This window comes from Asterias rubens, chromosome 12 (genome assembly GCF_902459465.1).
Source record: "Asterias rubens chromosome 12, eAstRub1.3, whole genome shotgun sequence".
Taxonomy (NCBI): domain Eukaryota; kingdom Metazoa; phylum Echinodermata; class Asteroidea; order Forcipulatida; family Asteriidae; genus Asterias; species Asterias rubens.
Genome location: NC_047073.1, coordinates 8879249 through 8900906, shown reverse-complemented (window position 1 = coordinate 8900906; position 21658 = coordinate 8879249). Strand labels below are relative to the sequence as shown.

The 21658-nt window shown below is 40.4% G+C and overlaps 1 protein-coding gene across 2 annotated transcripts in view; it reads left to right on the top strand.

The window, feature by feature from the left end:
• Nucleotides 1–21447, top strand: part of LOC117297309 (microtubule-associated serine/threonine-protein kinase 3-like) — a 45917-nt gene extending 24470 nt beyond the window's left edge. Inside the window, exons 7-21 of one of the 2 annotated variants that reach the window (XM_033780269.1) lie at nt 4460–4571; nt 5189–5365; nt 7010–7108; nt 8193–8420; nt 8800–8885; nt 10262–10436; nt 11369–11460; nt 12299–12379; nt 12800–12870; nt 13431–13658; nt 14620–14844; nt 15468–15756; nt 16192–16553; nt 16922–17145; nt 18450–21447. In XM_033780269.1, the coding sequence (XP_033636160.1) occupies nt 4460–4571; nt 5189–5365; nt 7010–7108; nt 8193–8420; nt 8800–8885; nt 10262–10436; nt 11369–11460; nt 12299–12379; nt 12800–12870; nt 13431–13658; nt 14620–14844; nt 15468–15756; nt 16192–16553; nt 16922–17145; nt 18450–19781 (3781 nt within the window). In that variant the 3' untranslated portion in view covers nt 19782–21447. The remainder of the gene's footprint in view (nt 1–4459; nt 4572–5188; nt 5366–7009; nt 7109–8192; nt 8421–8799; nt 8886–10261; nt 10437–11368; nt 11461–12298; nt 12380–12799; nt 12871–13430; nt 13659–14619; nt 14845–15467; nt 15757–16191; nt 16554–16921; nt 17146–18449) is intronic. The other variant, XM_033780270.1, reaches the window with a different exon arrangement.
• The last annotated feature ends 211 nt before the right edge of the window (nt 21448–21658 follow it).

The following is a 21658-nucleotide window of genomic DNA, read 5'->3' as shown; positions in this document are numbered from 1 at the left end:
CCCAACCCTTACCCCGAACACCAACCCCAATCCATCCCAACACCAACTCCAAGCCATCCCTATTAACTTACCCCAAGATTATCCCAACCCTTTCCAACCCAACTTAACCCGTCCCAATTGACCTTCACGTCTGATTTCAATGCTCAAATTTTAATCTGCAATATTCTTGCTAACATTCCGGGAAAAAATGTAGGAAGGAGAGATCAAAAATGTGTGCGTTAAATAATACATATTATTGCACATAATCTACTGTCCACTTTTTACACAACTTAACACCCCATCTGACATTGTGTTTGCATTTTGATGTGTGCTAGAACAAATAGAATAGTTGCTTAAACATGTTTGATGTGTGCTAGAAATAATACAGTAGTTGCTGAAACAGTTTAAAATGTCAATTTGCATGTTTGTATTAACACTAAAACCCCAAGCATCACGCATTTGGCTAAAAGAGTAAGCAGCACTGTGCAGCCTAAACAGATATTTCTTTAGTCATCCCATCTCTGATCATTCTCGAATATAAATATTTCAGACATTCAACTTTTATCAATATAAACCACAAGGGAAACTGAGTGGGTAAATTTTGAAATGATTTTTGGGGTTGAACAAAGAATTGACTAGAGTGGGATTCGAAGCAATGACCACCGGATTAACGTGCCGGCGCTCTACCAACTGAGCTATCTAGCCCTATGTTGGCGGTGTCCCTATTTCATTTAACTTTCAAAAGAAGAAATATCAGTATGATTTGGTTTTACGCTCACACTGACATGTATCATCATGGGTGGGTTCTCGTCAGTTTTTTTATTTATTTTTATTTATAGTAATGGGTCTGTTGCAAAATAGTAGGCAAATAATATAATTTCACTGAGAAACTGAAAAGGCTAATGGCTATAATGATTGGTATGAATAGCTTACAGAGCTGCTCAAGCACAAAAATAAACTAAGCACAACAAAATCATGCTTATTAGAGTTATAAGGTTACCAGCCAAAATACCATGTCACATGTAGCAATTCCGACTGGTGCCCTGCTTATTTCTGCAAAGCTGGAGTTTCTTACATAAAAACTGTCTGCTCTAAGAAATTGGGGCCCATGAAGCCGGAACCGAGAAGACTTTAAAGGAAATGAAGACAGTGTTATGTCTCCTAGAATGACTTTCAGCGGCTTGTGATGAGCGCCGACATGTCATTCTGAGATTGAAATGAAACGTGCCTCAATGCTTGCCGTCTGAAGATGCACACCTTCTTTTCATGAGGGCTCTCTATCAATCTCATTATTTTTTCATCGTCCAGCTCTGTCGTAGATTTTAATTTTTTAGTATGATTAGATTTTATTTTTGTTTTATTTTACCCTAAAATGATGTGTGACAAGCACTGTATACTCTGCTTTTCCAAACCCTGCTGGGAAAAAATCCAAAGGCCTATTATTTGGTAAAATACAGTCGTACTACTTGGTTGGAATTCCGAACCCCATGGCCCCGACATCCTTAGGACGCAATATCTCGGCGCTGCCTAATACAGAACTCTGTTCTCTCAGAGCACCCTATAAAGCACATCTTTTTATGTGCCGTACTGTGCAGAAATCCGCAATCTCTGTGCTGGGGAAAAAATCCACATGCCTGCTATATGTGTAAGGTAAAATGACTTACCCAATTCATTTGACCGTCAGACATGTTGGTTGTACCATAGAGCAAGGAACAGCTTGCTTTATGGTTGTACCATGGTTTTCTTCCTCCATGGTTGGACCATATTGAAAGTAAGTTTCTTATGTTCTATATGTGTATCTTTACACCAAATCAATCCAAGATTTACATAGTGATTAGAAATAGTGATTACATTCAAAGAATATAAGTAAATCAATTTCCAGGCGTGATATTAAAGGCAATGGACACTATTGGCAATTGTCAAAGACTAGCCTTCACAGTTGGTGTATCTTAACATATGCAAAAATAACAAACCTGTGAAAATTTGAGCTCAATTGGTCGTCTAACTTGCGAGATAATGAAAGAAAAAAAACCCTTGTCACACGAAGTTGTGTGCGTTTAGATGGTTGATTTCGAGACCTCAAGTTCTAAACCTGAGGTCTCGAAATCAAATTCATGGAAAACTACTTCTTTGACGAAATCTATGGCACTTCAGAGGGAGCCGTTTCTCACAATGTTTTATACCATCAATCTCTCCCCCATTACTCGTCACCAAGTAAGGTTTTATGCTAATAAATATTTTGAGTAATTACCAATAGTGTCCACTGCCATTAAGTCTGATTTCTAAATTTTTCCCCTTTGAAAAAATCAGAAACATTGTGATTAAATAGCCTAAAATTTCTATTATAGGTCTACACCATGTGTACATACATGTATGTCGGCCTGTACTCAAGAAAATAATATTTGTGCTCAAGAAAATAATATTTTCTTAGATACAAGGGCTGACCTACATGTACATTGTAGGGATATTATTCCTACTTTTTCCCAAGGACCAAATATCAAGCCTGGTTTATATAACACAAAGCATTACACGGAAAGAAACAACATAACAAAAATCACCCATTGAAACCTAAGGCAATAAATCCAATTTGTCATGAAGGCTTCTTTCTTGTTCTGCTGCTCACAGTTAAATTTTTTCGATTTTCTTTTAGCCGTAAGCTGGATGTGTATTTTCATTTATTCATCCAGGAAATTAAAGTTGCGGTTCTGCTTTAGCTAATGATATTACAAATCATGTGATGACAGATTGAGTCTGTTTTAATAACATTTGTCATGGTTCTGTTATTAGATTCTTCTTTTGCTTCTACATTATGCGCAGATTGTCCGTTAGGGTAAATTTTATATAAAAAAAAAAAATTAAGTCTGTCTTGTTTATTAGCCTATGTGAGAATACAGCAGAAAATACACTCTTATTCTGGATATGCTTTACATATATATACACTGAACTAAAGATTTGAAACAGAAAATTTGCTGGAATTTTTGCAAATAAATATACAACTTGATATGGTTATTCCCATGCGCAAGCTAGCTTTTTTTTGGAGGAACTGTTGCTCAGGATTTTCATTAAAAGAAATTCAGTGGATTTTGTCTTCTTCTTTGCCCCGTGTCATACCATGTAGCAACTGTTTTTTTAGTCGGAGAAATTCAAATTTAGGCAGTATCTTGTGACTTAAGAAGTCAATGTTCAAATCTAATTTACAAAATGGCTTTACAAGATTTAAGGCCTAGACAGAATGATCAGCTCCTGTCATAAGTAAAAGCCTTTTATCAATGAAATGAATGATTTTTGGGGGTAAAATTTCACTTGAACATATGGCAGCTTTGTAGCGTGAGCTGGTAACAGCAGATGTGCAGGCGTGGGATAGAAGATAGAATAACTTATGTACAGGGTACCAACCAGAGCATGTCCACAAATCAATTTTTTTGTCATTGATTAAATCTGACTGTTTCCTTATTATATCATCTATTTATGTTTGTTGTTTTTATGTAATATTTGTCCATTTAAGTATCTTATATCATAAAATGGTGTCATTGGTTTTTAGTTGTATGTTTTTTCAAGTAAACATTTGATGTAATGTTAAAGTTTTATAAGAAACATCATGACCATCAATCTTGCGTGGTGGGAGGGGGGTATTAAAAGGCATACTATACTACTCACGTGGGATTCAAACCCATGAGCTGCGCGTTCTAGAGCAGATGCCAATATCATGGCAATGCATACTTTGTAACTCTGTGCTTGCAGAACCCTGATCCACACACCTTTTTACTCAGGCTGGATTCGAACCCACTAGCTGTGCATTCTAGAGCGAACATAATATCATGGCATTGCTTACTGAAACTCAGTGCTTGCACTACCCTGATGTACGGATAATGCAGAATTCTGTGATAAAGCAGTAGCATGAAATCAGCCAGTGGTCTTAACCGCTGGCGGAACATCTTTTTTCTCCGTGGATTAAATCGTTATAATCAGCATAGGGTATCGCAAATCATTTGGTTTTATGTATATTGTAGTTAAGCTGCTGCAGTAACATTACCATGCAGTTCATTGTCATGTAAAAACTTCCACATAACTTTCATGATATCAAGATGGTTACGTTGGGAAAACTTCCCTTGAAATATGTTTCCTTGAAAACTTAGAGCGTTTAAGGAATGAGTAAAGCAATTGGTTTTGATGTTGTGATCCAAAAACCTGACGTTTGAAAATATGTAAAGGGGATTTGTCACTGGTTTTCCATTACTCCAATAACTGCTTGAGCTTAAACTTTCACAAGTTTTTCATTTCATGTATTTGCTGGGTCATACAAAGTGCAGATACTGGTTTTAAGCATGTTTTTAAGTGAATAAGCCCATGGAACGCCACTTTAGTCATTCTTAAGTCATGCGCCATTCACTTATAACAGTGTATAAGCAATTTCTCTTGGCCCTTTTTTTATTAAGTCAGACTTTCTCTTTAATGTGTGTTGATTTGTGTTTGTATGCAGCGGGGCAAGCAGCCCTCTTATGGGGAACACAGACAGCGAGCTCCTAATGATGAATAGCATGTACAAAGAACGCTTCCCAAAGGCCAAGGAACAGATGGAAAAGAAACTGAAGGTGAGTGATGTTGTTATGGCGGTACAAAACATCTTTTTGCGAAAACTTTTTATCTGGGTTTGCAAAACCTTTATATCTCAGCTTGCAAAAACTCGATTTTGCAAAACTGTTGCAATTTTCAAAAACGTTGCATCTCCTTTTTCCAGAACCGTTATCTCCATTTTGCAAAAGTGTTGAATCTCTGTTTGCAAAAACGTTGTGTTTTGATTTTGCGAAAAAAGTATCTCGGGTTGCAAAAACATTGATCTCGATTTTGCAGAAATGCACATCTTGAGTTTGCAAAAATGTTTAAATGATTTTATCTGCAAAAATGTTGCATCTCAGTTGTGCAAAAAAACTTTGAGCTCCATTTTGCCAAAAACATCTCATTTTGATTTTTCCAAAATTTTGTATTTTGGTGCTTTATAATCTTGATTTTGTAATAACATTGTATGTCGCAGAAGAATACTTTCAGGTTCTGAAGGGAGAATTAATATCAGGCCAATGTTATAACTATTTTTCCCTCCAAACCTTCTCCTATCAAACATGCCTTAAATTGTAGTATCGTTTATCAGCAACAAATTTGTTTTATTAACTCGTAATTAATGTCAGGATGCACTTTGTCTCTCCACCCACAGGACTTCATCACCAAGCATTCCTCAGACTCAGCGGAGGCGAGCGACGCCATCTACATGTTCCTGATCCATCACGCCATCGAGCTGGCCCGTGACTGCCTGGTGAAGTCACAGGCCGACCTACTCTCCCACATCTACCTCTCTGATATGGCCAACAAACTCAAGGTTCTCTCGGAGGATGTGAGTAGATTTATCATCGTTCCGAATCCGCTCAGTCAAAATCAGGAACAAGCCGCTTGGATTGTCCTGGGACTGTGCTTGAGTAATCAATCACTCCCCTCTAAGGAAGGGATGTGGACCCCCCCCCCCCCAGTCCCAACTAAAAAAGCTGTTAAACACGGAAAAATTTTGCTTAGCAATAAAGGGTTACATGTACCAGCCAAAATACTGTGTAAAATGTACTGTTTGTGAGCGGTTCTCTGCTTATTTGTGCTAAACGGAAAAAGAACTGTTAGGCATCATTTTCTGCTAAATGCATTTATGAAATTTGGCAATGATTCTTGGGGGAAAAACGCTTACATGTATAGCCAAAGGCTGTGTCAAATCGTGGTACTACTCTTGAGCAGTTGTTTATCTAAGTGTTGTGGAATTAACAGGTTACATGTATGACATTCTTCCTACTTTAGGTAGATTTCGGATTTTGGTTTGCCCTTTGGAAAAATTGTGATTAAATAGGCTGAAAATTCTATTTAAGTCTATACCATGTGACTGCATATGAAGATAAAGTACATTTTGTTCAATAAAATGTTCAAATTTTTTTTTTTTTTTCCCCCTGAATATCATGCCTGGTTTAAAGACAGTGAGCACTATTGGTAAATGTCAAAGACTAGTCTTCACAGTTAGTGTATCTCAACATATGCATAAAATAACAAACCTGTGAAAATTTGAGCTCAATCGGTCGTCGAATTTGCGAGATAATAATGAAAGAAAAAACACGCTTGTCACACGAAGTTGTGTGCTTTCTGATGTGTGATTTCGAGACCTCAAATTCTAAACCTGAGGTCTCAAAATCAAATTTGTGGAAAATTACTTCTTTCTCGAACACTACGTCACTTCAGACGGGAGCTATTTCTCACAATGTTTTATACCATCAGCCTCTCCCCATTACTCGTAATCAAGAAAGGTATTATAATGGTAATTATTTGGAGTAATTACCAATAGTGTCCACTGCCTTTAAGCAGAGGAAATTACGTTTGAAATCATGGCACTTCCCCTATAACTCCAGCTGTCCAGAGTCATGACAAAATGGCTACCTGCTTCTGACATATTTTCTATGTATCATTTTAGACCTTGATGTTCTTAGAATCTGTCCAATGTCAGTCGCTGTCCTACAGTCCCTGGGGAGGCTTACCCTGACCTTGGTCTTGCTTGAGAACAAAATATCACGCAGACTTATTTTACCCCTCTCTGAGGAGGTGTTTGGGGTGACCCTGGGTGTTGAAGCTGTTACTCTTAGCAGTGACTAAACAACAGTTTTCTTGGTGAACTTACAGAATAAAGTTCCGCTGGATTGCTATGCAATTGATAGAAAATAGCTGATGTGTAGGAGGGTTTTTATTTGGGGTTGTCAAAGAGAAACAACTGTTCTCCACATGTTCGTGGAATGCCATGTTCTTTTTGAGTCGGTGCCCGTCTGTTTGGTTTCTTTTGTAATTACTTGAATATGACATTTTCTAAACGTCTGATGAAATCATTAAAGTTCTATGTATAACCCTTGCTGTGTTTACTTAGTGAAGAAAACACCCAGTAATTCTCCACAAATGAAGAAAACTTTTGATGCTGATATTGCTTTAATGGATTTTGTTTTTGTGTTTTGTGTTCCAGGCTGAGAAACGATCAGACGCTTCAGCGCAAGCTTTCGCCAGAGTGGAACGGGAGCTCCTGATGATCATTGCTAGACCAGGCAGGCTCTTAGAGTGCTTGGTAAATATATAAATTCCCCTATCCCTTCCATAATGAACATTGATGTTGCAGTAGTTAGCCCTCCTCCTCAATGCAGTCTAAAGCCAGGTTCAAACTTCCTGCAATTAATGTGAAGCAAAATTTTACATCACATGGCTGTTTTTGCAGCAAATGTTTCGCAGAAGTTGAACGCAGTTCCGACTATTGCGAATCATTTGTGGCAAATTTGTGACGTTAATTTTTGTTATAGCATTCGCATTTACTTGAAGTGTGAACCCGGCTTTAGGTTCACACAAGGCAATTTACAGGAAACCAATCTCTAAGACGAGAATCTGTTCACATTTGAATGTTCACATATCGTTCTTGGGGATCGTAAGACATTGTTTGACAAATGACTCATGTGCTACCAAGGTGGTCCTGTGGCATTGAACTGCAGTTGGTTGCCTCCAAGTTACCAGTAAAAGTTGCCTTTAGTGACAAGGCCCTTAAACCCAAGATGCATGTCTAAAAATCCCTTTTCCTTATTCCATGCCCCGCCCCCTTCACTTTAACCCCCTCACCTTGAGTGGTCTGGAAGAGCCTTCTGGTTGTCGGCCAGTGTCCAAAAAGCAAATTCAAATGAAAGTAAGGTCGCTTGACTTGGATCATGCAGAGAACTCATAGAAAGATGAAACGAGAGACTGCATTGACCAAAAGACTAACAGCAGTTGGCACAGGATCAAAACTTTGGGAGGATTTGCGAAGAAGCCTTCCTTCCGCATACAGAGAGAAAAAAAAGCAAGGAAAAAAAAGCATTAAACTGAACAAAATTGCTGCTGGCTTTTCACGCACTGTGTTAAATGCATGTGTGCAAAGCCACAGTTCGTGGTTCCCTGTGTTGAATCACAGGTCTTAAACCATGTTATATCAAATCTATCTGGGAACCAAAGTAAAGTTGTTTGTAAGTAAAGAATCAAAATGAGTACCTTAACTAGTCAAGTATACAAAAACTGCAAAAAAGTACTAGGTATTTCTGTACATGATGGAAATAGAAGGAGATTATTACTGACTTGCTGTGAACATGTAAGAGATGTTAATCTTGACTTTTACTCTGCGTTGACTTTAGGAGTTCGATCCGGAAGAGTTTTACCAAATCCTGGAGGCTGCTGAGGGTGAGGCTAAAAACATCGGGGGGTCACTCAGGAGCGAGCTCCCTAAGTACATCATCGGTCAGCTTGGCTTGACCAGGGATCCCCTGGCTGACTACATGGACATGGGGGTTTATGATGACCAGCAGACTAACCAGCAGCAACCAACAATAACAGGATTGGAGGAATCGGAAACGGATGAAGGGGTTAGTAGATCTTAACCGGGTTGAAGAGGTTAACTGCTCACTTTGAAACCTAGTTAGATAACTAATAAGAATTAGCAGTGGTTAGTGGTGTTTGACTTGCATTGACGAGATGGAATGAAACCAATGTGATACTTTATCTAAGACATGGCTAATAATGTGGATTTTTTGTCGTTAATTTTTGCTCAGTTAAAGAGTTTAATAAATAAAATAATTCAGGGGTTGACAAAGAAAAACTAACTAAAATGGATTTTAAACAGAATTTGATCATAATCATAAGGTTGTTTAAAGTGGAAAATATGTGTAAGATGAAAAAAGTCTTAAAAATCCACAAGTTTTTCTGAGTCAATGATTAAACAATTTCTGATTTTGACATCAACAGGGAGACAGAGAAAGAAGGAGTAGCTTTAAGGACCCCGATGAGAGTGACTTTGAGAATATCAAGATAATCAGCAACGGTGCCTACGGGTAAGCCATTCATAATACATAAATAATCCCAGTCTCACCCACATCGCCCAACGACACCTGTTCAAAACTATTGTGACTCAATCTTTCCACTTTGAAGTCTAGAGAGTTACCTTTGTGGTCAAAACAAAAGCTGACTTTTACTAGTAAACTTACAGGTACAATCTCATAAGAGATGTTAAATTTGCATCGGGAGTAAGGAGTATTAAATTTGGTTTTTACCCATACGCCGATGTGTGTTAGCACTGTATACTCTCCCCGAGTCCTGTGAACAAATATCACAGGCATGTTACTCGGTGGGGATCGAATCCACGACCCTTGCAATTCTAGAGCAGTGTCTTACCAACTAGACTACCGAGGTTGCCTGGTACAATCTGGTACAATCCGGCACAATCCGGTACAATCAGGTACAATTCTGTGTAAATCTCTTTTGAGGGGAGTGTTGGTGCTGAGAATCTTTCCAAAATTAAGTCGACAGAGTTACCTTTTTGATGAAAACAAAGCCATGGTGCTACCACACGTTCCTACCACATGGTGCTACCACACGGTGCTACCACACGGTGCTACCATACGGTGGTACCACACGGTGCTACCACACGGTGCTACCATACGGTGCTACCACATGGTGCTACCACACGGTGCTACCACACGGTGCTATCACATGGTGCTACCACATGGTGCTACCACACGGTGCTACCACACGGTGCTACCACACGGTGCTACCACACGGTGCTACCACACGGTGCTACCACATGGTGCTACTGCGAACCTCACCTGATTATACTCCCACCATGCAACATTTAAAGTGAATAAGACATAGTTCGTTTAGCTTCCCTGAGTCGACCCCGGTCTGCCCCGGTACGTGGGAATAGCTTTGAAGGGGCTCATCCGGGTCAGCCCTCAAGCAGGGCTGCTTGTGGAGTGGGTCACTTGGGGTGACCTGAGGTGCATGCCGTCACCACGAGAGGCCAAGTGTGATCGTTCGAATAGCTCTTGTCAGGGGCTCACCCGAGTGAGCACTGCGGGGTCGACCCAGGGAAGCTAAACGAACGCACCCATAATGGGGAACTTTTGGGACATTAAGTGGCAGCACACTCACCAAGTAAATTCACTGTCCTCAGTAATGTGCTCATGCTCAGAGCTGCCAGAAATTTATCTGGTAAGTCTGCTGCCACCTAAAGCAAGTTTGAGTGAGGAACTGAAATTGACTGTTGTCGACCATTGGGGGATTTTGCTCGGTACCCAGGATGTATTGCATGCATAAGTAACCATGGAACTCTGACAAATGGTCGCTGCTTGAACTTACCCCTAGCATTCCAAAGTGTCCCATTGCATCAGACCTTCATTGAATTCGTATTCTTTTTTTTGTTTTTACTTAGTGCTGTCTACTTGGTGAGATACAAACACAACGGCCAGCGGTTTGCAATGAAGAAGCTATGGAAGCATAATCTAGCATTGAGGAACCAGGTGGATCAAGTCTTTGCCGAGAGGGATATTCTATCATTTGCTGAGAATCCATTCGTCGTCAGTATGTTCTGCAGCTTTGAAACAAAGGTTTGTGACAAAGCCATGATTTCTTTTAAGAGAAGGGGTTCGCCCCGGTGTTCCTGGCTGTGGCTGATGTATGCGCCGTAGCACATTGTAAACCCTTAGAAGATGCTAAATAATTGGGTCTCAGAATACATCACTGCAATAACCTATCTTTCTGAAAGTTTGTATATACTCAGCGCCTTGAGTACCTTGTTTTGTAGATACGTGCGCTATATAAGACTTTGATATTATAATATTATTATTAATTTTATTATATTTCCACTTTTTGCGGATGCCTCATAGGTCCTCTTCTCAGGTACTTCAATTAGCCTTTTTGAGATATGGTGGACACTTGAGGAGTACACCAGTCCTCAAAATATCCCGTGGCACCCACTGCAATGGACCCTTCCCATGAAATATGTTAATTACCTTCACGCATGCGTACAGACCCTGTTGGTTGGCAAACGCCATAGAGTTTTGCACTAAGCAGACGCGCAATCGCGTCTGCGTCACGCACCCATTAGCCGTGTACAAAACAGCGTGATGTTCCCTCATTTTGCCAACCAAAACGTTAGTGCGCACGCGCTTTGAGCAATTTACATATTTCATGGGAAGGGTCTATTGCCTTGGTGCCCTGTGTGTTTGCTGTGGTGCACTGCAAGATTCCTGTACAAATGTGCACTTTTCTCGTAGAAGTGCCCTATAACAAAGGGACATTGCTGTTCCCCTTCAAGGCTTAAGTTCAAGGCTTAAGTACACCATTTGGTTTGGGTTTATACAACAACATTTACCCAAACCTAATAGTGTCATAGTGTTGTGTCCATATCTGGAGACTCGAGACCCAAAGAGCGATGACTTTGCCCCCAGAACTTGAGCTCTGGGCTAGACCACTCTGCCACAACATGCCAAAATGGTGAATAATGAACTAAATGGGTGAATCATTGTTTGTTTTGTAGAAACATCTTTGTATGGTAATGGAGTACGTTGAAGGGGGTGATGTTGCCACACTGCTAAAAAACATTGGACTGTTACCCTATGAGATGGCAAGGTAAGAAAACAAGCATTTCACTCAGCACCCAATTGAAGATATGATGTCTAACTGCAGATTATGTGCAATACCGTACCATACCTAACTTTAGATCCCATCAGCATTCAACCATACCCAACTATAGAACTAGCCCAGGTGTAGACTCAAACCCAGTCACACACCAGAAGCCATTGTTGGCATACAGGAGAATTTGAACCATACCCAACTGGCTGCAGACCCACCACAAGCTAAACCACACCCAACTTAAAAATATACATGGCTTTCAAAACAGGTCCCAATTTCATGGCTCTGCACCATAAGCAAAGAATTGTCGCTTACGGAAGCAGAGAATTCCATGCTTACAATTTTACAGGTAATCAGGGAATTTCTGCTTGTGTGCAGGCGCAGTCCACATTACTAGGCATTCTTCTCTTACACAGCTAGCAGTTGGTGCTTGCTCTGTAAGCAGAGAATGGTGGTCGGCCCAGACAACATTTTGAGCTCTTTTGTCAGCTGTGTCTGTTGTGCACCCCCTCTACGTCAGCCGTTGAAATATAGTATCAATACCATATGACATGCCTGTGTGGCAAAGTTATGCAGATTAAACACTAGGGAAGCTGAACCTCACTACACAACTAAAATGGCAGCTCACACAAATTACCTTAAAGTAGATAACTACACAAGATATTCTCAGGGAGTGCTATTTGTGCATGTGGGGCAAACCAAACTCAAAAGCTCTGTCTTTGGGGTGCTAATGCTCTCTCTGTTCCAATGTCTGACAAAACTATAACTTCTATTATTTTCACCACCTCTCTGACAGTATTTGTGAAGAATATTTTCTATAAATTATATTCATCAGGTTATATTTTGGTGAGGCTGTTCTTGCTGTGGAATATCTCCATAGTTACGGCATCGTACATAGAGATATCAAACCAGACAAGTGAGTAACTAAGAATGATGGATCAGTAATTTTCATAATTTAAAGTTTCTTACTGGAATTGTGTTTTTGTTATGAGCTGTCGAACAGGCTGGTCCTGGAGAGAGCGCAATATAAGTTCAATAAATTATTATTATAATTATTATTATTATCAGTGAGACTATAATCCTAGGATTATAATTGCCTCTAGCTACCAGGCAGTCTTGGTGGTTAAGTTGGTACTGCACTGCTCTAGAATTGCAAAGGTTGTGGGTACGAATCCAACCCGAGTAATCAGGAAAGTACAGAGTGTACAATGCTAATATACATTGGTGTGCATAAGGTCTATTGCTAGACCATGGAGTGTTCTCGTATTTTTAGCAGCAAAGTACCATAACTGTTTCTTGACGATTTGAATGTTTTCTTTTTTTCCTTTTACTGTAGTTTGCTGATCACCTCAACTGGTCACATAAAACTGACAGACTTTGGCCTCTCAAAGATTGGACTCATGAGTTGTAAGTTTGAACCAAGAAACTTATGCTTTTAAACATGTTTAATACTACCATATCTTTCTGGTAATGAATCAAAAGAATCTTCAAAAGGGTCTTGCTTTTTTACCCATAGGTTTGAATACACCTGTGTGAAGAAGATGATAAAGATATGATCAGTTTTAGATGTTGGAGGGAAACCCTCCTACACAACAATATTTTCCAGATCCACATTACCCACACAGATCCAACCCTCTGATTGAACGTAAAACCATTCCGGCCATCAGTTTATTGTATCAAACTTTGCCATTGTTCCATGGCAGACATTCTGAGCCAGCTCTACTGTGTCCAGCAAACCCCACATCACCAAATAAAGGCGCCAGTAACAATTCCATTACTAACACTTGCATAAGTGCGTCAGTAGTTCGACCTGTCTTCTTTTAAGGCTAGAAATAGGGAACAAGTAATGTTTGTTTCAGATTTTGCAATTTTCCGAAATGAGTAAAGTTTAGGATAACACCGTTCTTTCATTCAGAATCAAGCTCATCATTATAATAAAATAAAAACACTTTCTCTTTTTTGTTCAGTGACCACAAACCTGTACGAGGGCAGTGTTGATCACGACACCAAACTCTTCGTTGATCAGCAGGTGTGTGGTACCCCGCAGTACATTGCGCCGGAGGTCATCCTACGCCAGGGCTACGGGAAACCGGTGGACTGGTGGTCCATGGGTGTCGTCTTGTATGAGTTCTTAGTGGGCTGCTCACCATTCTTAGGAGACACGCCAGAAGAGTTGTTTACGCAAGCCATTAATGGTAAGACACCCTTAGAAGATATTTTTAGGTGGTTTATTTAAAGGCAGCGGACACTATTGGTAATTACTCAAAATAATTGTTAGCTTAAAATCGTACTTGTTAACGAGTAATGGGCAGCTGTTGATAGTATTAAACATTCTGAGAAACTGCTCCCTCGGAAGTAACTTAGTTTTCGAGAAAGAAGTAATTTTCCACGAATTTGATTTCGAGACCTCAAAATTAGAATTTGGGGTCTCAAAATCAAGCATCTCGAAATCAAGCATCTTAACGTACATAGTTTCGTGTGACAAGGGTGTTTTTTCTTTCATTTTTTCTTACATAACTTCGTGTGACAAGGTTGTTTTTTCTTTCATTATTATCTCGCAGCTTCGCTGAACAATTGAGCTCAAATTTTCACTATTTTATGCATATGTTGAGGTACACCAAGTGAGAAGACTGGTCTTTGACAATTACTAATAGTGTCTAGTGTCTTTAAGTCTGGTGGTATGACATCTGCTCTAGCAACGCAAAGGTCATGGGTTCAAATCGCACCCGAGTAATTTGCCTGTAGATTTTATTTTTTCACAGAACTCGGTACAGTGCTTAATTCACGTCAGTGCAAGGGTAAAAATCAAATTATTTTTATTTATTTATGTTGTTACTTTGGGTGAGTTGAGATACATTTAATGGATGTTAAATTTGCATCGAGGATGAAGTACACTTTTGGTTCTACCCTTACGCCAATATGTGTAAGCATTGTATACTGAGGACTTTTTCCTGTGTTCTGTGAAAAAAACAAATAACTGACATGTTACTCAGGTGGAATTCAAACCAACGACTTTTGCAATTCCAGAGCAGATGTCGTACCATGCAACTAGACCACCGAGTTTGTTTTAAGCAGTGTTTTCTTTGTGGAGTCTTCTTGCGAATGTTTTTAGAGTCTTAAAATTTGATTGCTATTTTATCTCTCTTCCTCCTACAGTTGACATAGAGTGGCCTGATGGGGACGATGCCCTCCCAGACGACGCCCAAGACCTAATCGTTAGACTCCTTCAGCAGAACCCTTACTTCCGCCTTGGTACTGGAGGCAGCCAGGAGGTCAAAGAGCACATCTTCTTTGCTGGTTTAGACTGGGGTTCCATGTTAAGACAGAAGGCGGAGTTTATCCCACAGCTAGATGGGGAGGATGACACTAGCTACTTTGACAGTAAGTTGATGATCAATCCCATCTCTTATCAGCAGTGAGTGTTGTATTACTCAGATTGAGTGACAGTGGTCAATGACTCGGCCATCGGGGCTCTGACTTGGATGTTTGTGACGTCTGAGTCATTAGATAATTAACTCGCTCATCAGTGACCAATATTTGTTTGCGTTTTGAACCTAAAATTAACAGCCTCTTTAGATTTTTCTAAATTCTGTATAAAAAATTAACAAATTTTTCTCTCTAACCAAACAAGAATGTATCACCAGATGAAGAAAAGTGTGACCTGTCGGTTGATTGTAACCCCTTGCAGTCAAAACAATTTATTGAAACCATGACTACAGTCAAGGCATACACAAGTTCAAAGCAGCTTTAAAAATCAAGTTAGCAAAGTCAGCAGCCGACTTCAGAAACTTTATTGTAAACAGCATAAAATTGGCCTGGCACACTGTCAAGTTTGAAGAGCTTGGCTGTCTTTTGAGATCTGATATTAGATTCAAGTCTTTTTTATCAAGATTCCAAACCACAATTCAACCATTTCTAATCTAAAAGACAAACAACTCCTTGAAATGAAGTTTAAACTATCTAAATAATTTTTTTTTACTAATCATCCCATTTCTCATCTCCAGCTCGCTCCGATCGCTACAACCACGAGCTAGATTCAGACGATGATGACGATGAAGACATCCTTGAGATTGGTAACTTCACGACTTTCTCCCCACGCTACAATCGATCCTGCAGCAGTGTCTCACAATCCTCTGATGATTCTGAACGGAGAGAGAGGTCTCTAAGCGCCCCGATGCCCATTCCGAACTTTGGGGCGACGCCTAATCAACTCCAGGATAAAGACGGCGGGCAGCCAACGGTTAAGATCCGCAGCAAGAGTGAGAAATCCTCTGATCATGCAACTGTTGTAAGGTGAGGCAAAAAAGACTTCAGATGACATTACTAAAACTTTTCCCTTGTGTGTACCTGTAGTGAAAAATAATGAGTGCTTTGAGACGCTTTGAGATTTGAAAAGAGCTATATCAGAAACTACTTATTAGTGCTGTTTTATGATTTGTGGATGTTGAATGAATGGCACTGACTAAATGCCGAGGTTTTAGCAAAGATTTGGTGAAAGGCTTTTGTTTAAAATCTGGATGCCCAAATTGTTCACTTACAATACATGTACATGTAAATGATTACAGTAAATCAGGGTCTCCATAAGACACCCAGACACCTCTCTGCCTAAAATTTTGCTGCATGCTGACCTTATGTTATCATGCAGACATCAGTTGAGAAATTGTAAAATTACTATTCAATAGAAGAATGAATTTGTAATTTTCTGAGTATAACTTGCTTTTCTAACAGGCGGCACAGCCATCGGTGTGGTGACCCAATCATCATGGACTCCTTACACGCACACACAGCTAACGAGCTGACACCAGACTACTCGCCTCGTACACGTCGGCGCCTCTCCCGTAAACCAGGCCTGAAAGACGTCCTCCCTCGGTTCTCCATCTCGCTAGAAGAGGACAGTCCATCATCTGGTGTGTCGTCCTCCAACGACCAGCAGTTAAGCGATCCGCAGACCTCGCCGGGGTTGTCTAAAGATGGTAACAGTAGCTCAGGGAGCCAGGGGAGTTTGACGAGTGTTGACCAGGCGCAATCTCGACCAGTTATCAAGTCTGCATCGTCGGGGACATTGTCTCTCATTATCCCTACAGGTACATGTATGTGTCACCCTCTTAATCCTTTAGCACTTATGCTCACAAGACCCCTTGCAAAGCACCTTGTAAAACCATTACATGGTGCTATGTAAAAGGAGTAGGTCTCGTAATTCAAAGAAAACAAACCCTTGTTGCATGAATTTGTGAGCTTTCGGGTGTCTAATAAACTGGTATTATGTAATTTGAGTGAAAATTACCTCTTTCTCAAAAACCATGTTACTTCAGAGGGAACTGTTTCTCACAATGTAGTACCAAAAGCTCTCCTTTGCTCATTTACAAGTAAGTTTTTATCCTAAAATTTTGTTTCAGTGCCTTTAAGTTGCTATTTAGATTTAAAAAATTAAGAAAATTTATCTTTGTCTTCTATCCAGGCGATGAGCTCCATGTACCATCCCCTCTCAACTCCCCGGGTGAGTCCAGCACCAGCTCCAGAGATGGTTCCCCCTCTAGAGACTTCTCTCCAGCCACTGGTCCCCTCAAGCCCCCCATCGTCATTAAGAAGTTCCCAAGACGGCGTAGATATGGCTTTCAGATGCGAGCGATCAGGGTTTATCTTGGAGAGAGCAATGTGTACACCATACACCACTTGGTCTCGGTGAGTGATTTGTCAGGTTTTTTATTTGTCAAATTTGAAACATGCTTCGATTTTATTTATAAACAGTGTGTTTGTGGAAGAAGGACATAACAAAGGTTACCGGAGAAAGAGTAATTAAGTAATGTGCAAAGTTGCATTTCAAGAAATCGACTGAAAGTTTGATCAGTTTTCTGCCATTCATAAGACATTGTCAGAAGATTAAATTCCTTGGGAATCGAAACAGTTGTCTTTAGGGTAATTCTAGCAACAAAGTCATTACATTATTGCCCCATTTTATTGCAACAGTCTTTTGTTACTGGAGAAAGCTACTTTGTGCACCTGGAAGAAGGGCATAGAGCCTTGAGCCCTTCTTCCCAACACACAATGACATAAAGGTCATTCATCATTCTCATTAGGCCCAATTACCATAAACCCTGAACCTCTTATGTCATTTCACACCATGTTTGGACTTGATTAGTGATTTGTGACTAGTATGCCAAGCAACGTGGAAAGTAATTCTATGCACTAATGTGAAAAATAGAAGCTGAGTACCCGGATTTCAGATATTATGTCTAAATTCACTTCTGTACGCACGCGTACACGTCAAAGCCAAGCAATATGTTTATTTGTGCGTACTGTCTGTACTACTGTGGTCTGGTGCGTAGATGCGGTGATAGCGTGAAAGCCAAATGGTTGAATGTTTGTCTGATATGTAGGTATTTTGAGCAAAAGTGGTGTCGTTAGTCCGGAGTGCCGTTGTTATTTGGCCCGACAGTCCTCAATCCTCTGCAATCAAACAACTTCATGAAGAGGATTTTGAAGGGTTTGGGTTACTGACAGTTCGCTCAGAGAACTAAAGAGAAATACTGTCTTTGGTTTTGCATTCACCAATAGACCGATCCAGTAGGCTCCTCCCACGACGCACGTGTGAGCAAGAACACGTGGGCTCTCCAATGCCTTTCTGCACAAGTGTGCCGCGCGCGCAAAGCATACGCGCGCGCATGTCGGACCTGAGTGTCGACCTTCGTTGCATTGTGATTGGTCAACACGCAATGGGGCAGATCGGTCTATTGTTAAAAAGTAAACAGTAACTGCACCTAAGCATAACATATTTTTAGGGAATAAAGTTCTGCTTATAATCTGTTACCCTCTTTTACTCTGTTCCAATCAATAGCTTTCCAAAATTTGTTAAGAATGCTCAATTTTAGGTCAACACCCAGTTGTCTTGACTCATGCTAAGACTGAGTTGGGTACCAAGTCAATCAAATCCAAAATGAAACAACTGCACAGAGTATTCATTCCAATTTTCATTTTCGCTGTCACAGAATGTTGAGAAACAGAGTCCGGCGTACGAGGCAGGGCTAAGACCCATGGATCTTATCACTCACATCAACAATATGCCTGTAGAGGGAATGATTCATCGTGACATCATTGAGCTGATGCTGAGTGACGAGAATCAAGTTATCCTCCGCGTGGTGCCCTTGGAGAATACCACCATTAAGGCAGGCAGCCGACGACACAACCTGGCGACTAGCAAGATGGCCCGACGGCGAAAGAAAACAAAGAGAAGGGACACGATTGATAAGAAGAGACGAAGCTCTGTTTATCGACGGCCGAGTCTGAAGAGGAATTCTGTGGATCAGGTGTCGCCCCTAGTGACATCAGGAAACCGCAATAGTTTGGTGACATATAGATCCCCACCTTCTGCGGAGACATCACCAAGGTCACCAACGATATTGAAGTCACCACGATCTCCACCTATATTCCATGCACCCCTTGAGGCTTCGGTGAGTTCCCCGGTAACTCTTTCTCAGAGTAGCTCCTCAGGATCAAGCTGTCCCAACTCCCCAGCCTCTATGTCTGCCTCATACTCTTCATCCCGACCAAGCTCGCTTTCAGGTCTAGCTCATAAGCTCCCCCGCGCCTTCCGAAGCAGTGGGCATAGACGGAAGTCTGTCGGTCACATACCGCTTTCCCCTCTTGCAAGAACCCCAAGTTCCTCTCCTATACCTACGTCTCCGGTGCGAAGTCCAAGTCCTCTTACAATCGTCACTAACATGGGACATTCACCAGGCAGCTCCAATACCACCCAAACCTACCAAGCTCATGCCCTCGCCAGCCCAACTCTCTCAGCTCCGATGAAAGTCAAGACGAAGAAGTTCATGCGATCGTGGAATCTTGACACTCCACCTTCGCCGCTTCTGCGACGAGCGCTGTCGCCAGAACATGAGAAAACAACTGTCGACTTCTTTGCTGTCCAACCCCGTACTCGAGCAGACTCTGGAACAGACTGTGTCCCCATCCCAGACATTGTGGAAGATAAACCCAAGTCAGAGGAAACTGTGAAACATGACAAAAACAAGAGCACTGAGCCACCAGTTGTGGAAACGTCAAAACCTGAAAAGTTCAAAACGGAGAAATCAAAGCTGGAAAGATCGAAAACTAAATCTGACGACGTTCCTCCTTCAGAAAGGGCGAAATCAAAGCAAGAGAAGTTCAAATCCGAAAGGAGCAAAACGGAAGACGGAAGCTGGGAGAGATCCAAGACGGATAAAGGGAAACAAGAAAAAAGCAAATCAGAAAAAAGCAAATCGGAAAAATCCAAACAGGACAAAAAAGGTAAAGATTCTATCAAATTATTCTCTAAGGGGAAATAAATAGAAAGTTACTCAAAGCTAATGAATTAATTAAAAAGCCGCATTTGAAAATCTACGCACACTAAAAAGTTTTGTTAGAGTGACTTTCACTTGAAGCCTTCACCATTGTTTTGCTTTGTAAATATATTTACCTTTAAAACAACATTTTGGAGATCACAAAGAAACTGTAAAAAGGGTTTTAACAAGAAATTGCTTTCCTTTTCTTTTTAGTCTCAAAGACTTAAGCCCTGTGTATATGAAATAAATCTGTTGTTGTTATCGGCACTACACTACACTAATAGAGATTTTATTTGTGCTTTGGTCTGAAACTGTGGACTTTCACCCTTTGGAGACCATAGCTGCCACAAGCAGCTGACAAAATTGAATTGAAGAAATGAAGAATATTACCAATGTCCGGGAATTTTGTGATGATTGTACACAAAAGAATGGTCTTTATAAAAGGGTTGACAAAAGGGTTGACAAAAGGGATTCAGGGGACGATTTCACAAAGAGCTAAGATTTATCTCAACTGCAAATCAATCAAAGTTGCTCTTAGTTTAGTGTGATGTCACAATACAAATCACTATGGCGATACTGACAACTAATGATGCATCTTAGTGCTTGTGAAGTGAAATCGAGCCCTGTGGGTCGATTTCTCAAAGAGCTAAGATTAATGTTAACTAAGTTGCTCTTAGTTTAGTGTGATGTCACAATACAAATCACTATGGTGATACTGACAATTTGTCTTATGATGGGTTTTATTGCTTTGTGAAATCGAGCCCTGGTGTTTTATAGTACGAGAACATTCGTGTTGCACTTTTGAATCCTAACAATGGAAGTCAAAAGAACAAAGGGAAGTTCTTGATTTACGGGGTCAAAAACCATTTGTGTGTGTCTGTTTCTTTTTCGGGGGAAACTTTTAAGCAAGTTTATTGAAATGAAAACCAAGTGGCAATTTATTCTCAGAGTATTTAATCCTATTAATACATTCCTATCTGTATTATTATTGTTAAATGTTATTGTAAATAGCGTCATGTCCACTGCCTGTACATACTGTGTCAACCAGAAATGGAAATTTTAAAATGAGTTATTGGAGCTTTAAGATTCAAGGTGTAATATTTTAACAGTAAACGCTTCTTCTCTAAAAAAACAAAATTGCTTCAAAATATGGACCTCAGATTAACTTTATTTGAAAAGACAGTTTTGGTTTCAAGGAAAACCCAAAGAATTTGTGAATTAGTGTTGATGAAATTTTCCCGCTCAGATAAGATTAAAAAGATATGAAAAATGAAATAAACAAGTCAAAGAAATAAACATGTAATTACTATACCATGGGTCGACTTCACAAAGAGTTAGGACTAGTCCTAACTTAGAACTAACTTAGGACTAGTCCTAAGAAATATCAAAAACATTAGGACTAGTCCTAAGAAATATCAAAAATGCATAGCTACAGTCTAAAGGCTGGTTTATAGTCGGTCGCGCGATGGTCGCGCGACAGAAATCTTGCGCGCAATCCTAAGACTGAGGCCTAAAAACCGTGTCTTTTTATGATCACGCGTCGAGATTTCCGACGCCCGACCATCGCGCGACGGACTATAATCTCGGCCTTTGAGGCCCGGTCCCACTGCAGCGGTAACGATAACGACGCCAAGAGAATGCATTCTATTGGTTGAATGAGCGTGTGCATATTGTGCGTGGAGCAATTCAACCAATATAACGCGTTCTCTTTGCGTCATGATCGTTATCGTTCTCACATTGCGAGTGACATACTGCTCATTTCTGCTAAGCAGTTAATCGTGAGGCAATACATATAATTATTTCCTGCCTGAGCAGGTGTATGAAATTGGGTTCCATCAGGCCCTACCTCACCGTTGTGCTCATGAGGTTTTACTATCAGT